The 1,452-nt window shown below is 64.6% G+C and overlaps 1 protein-coding gene across 1 annotated transcript in view; it reads right to left on the reverse strand.

The window, feature by feature from the left end:
- STAC2 (SH3 and cysteine rich domain 2) overlaps window positions 1-1,050 on the reverse strand; it is a 15,022-nt gene extending 13,972 nt beyond the window's left edge. The window contains exon 1 of the mRNA XM_007465153.1: window positions 961-1,050. Within this exon, the coding sequence (XP_007465215.1) occupies window positions 961-1,050 (90 nt within the window). The remainder of the gene's footprint in view (window positions 1-960) is intronic.
- Between the last annotated feature and the right edge of the window lie 402 nt (window positions 1,051-1,452).

Raw genomic sequence — 1,452 nt, forward strand, 5'->3', positions numbered from 1 at the left:
TGGGGGGGGGGGCGTTGAATGTGAGCAATGTTCTCCCCCACCCCACCGCCTTCAGCGCCAGGAGTCTGGTCTCCGCCTGACTTCCTTGGGGAATAATTTATTCATTGTGACTCCCGCAGGAGTAGCAATCATACATAATTAGGGTTAATTATGACATTCATTAATTATGATGACTTCCCTTTTTGTTTCTACCAGCTCCCCGCCCCCCTCCCCGGCTCACGGCCCGCTGGCGTGGGCGGCCTGTCTTTCTCATCCGGAGCCGCAACAACAGTCCCCGGGTCCCCGCCAGTGATGGCCCGCGCCGCAGGAGCCCCCAGCGCGAACTCAGAAGCTGCGCAGCCCCGGGCCGCGGCCTCACGTCCCCGAGCCTAACCCGGTTGGGAGGGGGCGAATGCAGGACTGCGGCGGGTCAGAGAGAGACATCTAGAGAGACTCAGAAATAAACACACAGAGACGATGAGAGGACCCGAGAGAGCCGCACACAGAGAGATACCAAGACAGAGACAAACAGGTTGTAGAGACATTTTCAGAGAGACACAGGCAAAGAGAGAGGGACAGACAGAGACCTGGCGGACACGGGAGGGGTGCGCCTCGCACGCACACGCGGGCGAGTATACCAGCCCACACCCGCTACACACCGCTACACACTGCCTCCGCCTTCGCTGCGCCGACTCCCTCCAACAAACCCGAGTTACATACAATCTCCCTGGAGGGTCGCGGTGGAGCGTCCGCTCATCACGCGCGCAAGGGCGTGTCGTGCTTGTGTGATGGGGGCTCCTTGTGGCCCCTCGTCACGAACCCACTGCCCCCGGGTCGCCGCGCGGAGCGTCAGGGACCACACGGGCCCCGATACTGTGACCCCAGGGCACCGGAGGCCACAGTGTCAACCGCATCGGGAGGAGGGCGCCCGGGCTGGGGGCGCACTGGGCAGGGGTCCAGGCCTGGCGCCTCCCGAGTTACCTTGGTTTCCTGGAGGGCAGAGACGGTCCCCGGGGGGGTGTGGGTGGCCGCGTCATCCGGTTCGTTCTCCTTCTCGCTCATTTCGGTCATGGTTAGGCGAGAGGGGAAGAGAGGTGCCGAGACCCGACGGCAGCCCGGCTGGAGGCAGGCTGAGGGTGGCAGGCGTCTCTCTGGGACCCTGAAGCCCTTTTCTAGAGACTGCCCCCCAACGAACCCCAGGAGAAACCCGCCCAGGCAAAGCACCCCCCAACTCCCGGGTGCGGGCGGAGAAAGTTCCCGGGTTGGTGGGTGAGAGGAGGTAATTACACGGAGCCGCGGGAGCAGGACGACCCCAGGAGTGAGGACCAAGGATGCTGCTCCGAGCGAGGGGAGGAGGGAAGTGGGGACTCGGGGATGAGCCGAGGGAGGGAGCGGTGGAGCTGTCAGTGTCCGGCAGGCTCCGCTGTCCTCTGCGCCCGCCCCGCCACCCCCCTCCCCTTCCCCTCCCCCCGC

Source organism: Lipotes vexillifer, unplaced genomic scaffold (genome assembly GCF_000442215.2).
Source record: "Lipotes vexillifer unplaced genomic scaffold, Lipotes_vexillifer_v1.1 scaffold591, whole genome shotgun sequence".
NCBI classification, from domain to species: Eukaryota; Metazoa; Chordata; class Mammalia; order Artiodactyla; family Lipotidae; genus Lipotes; species Lipotes vexillifer.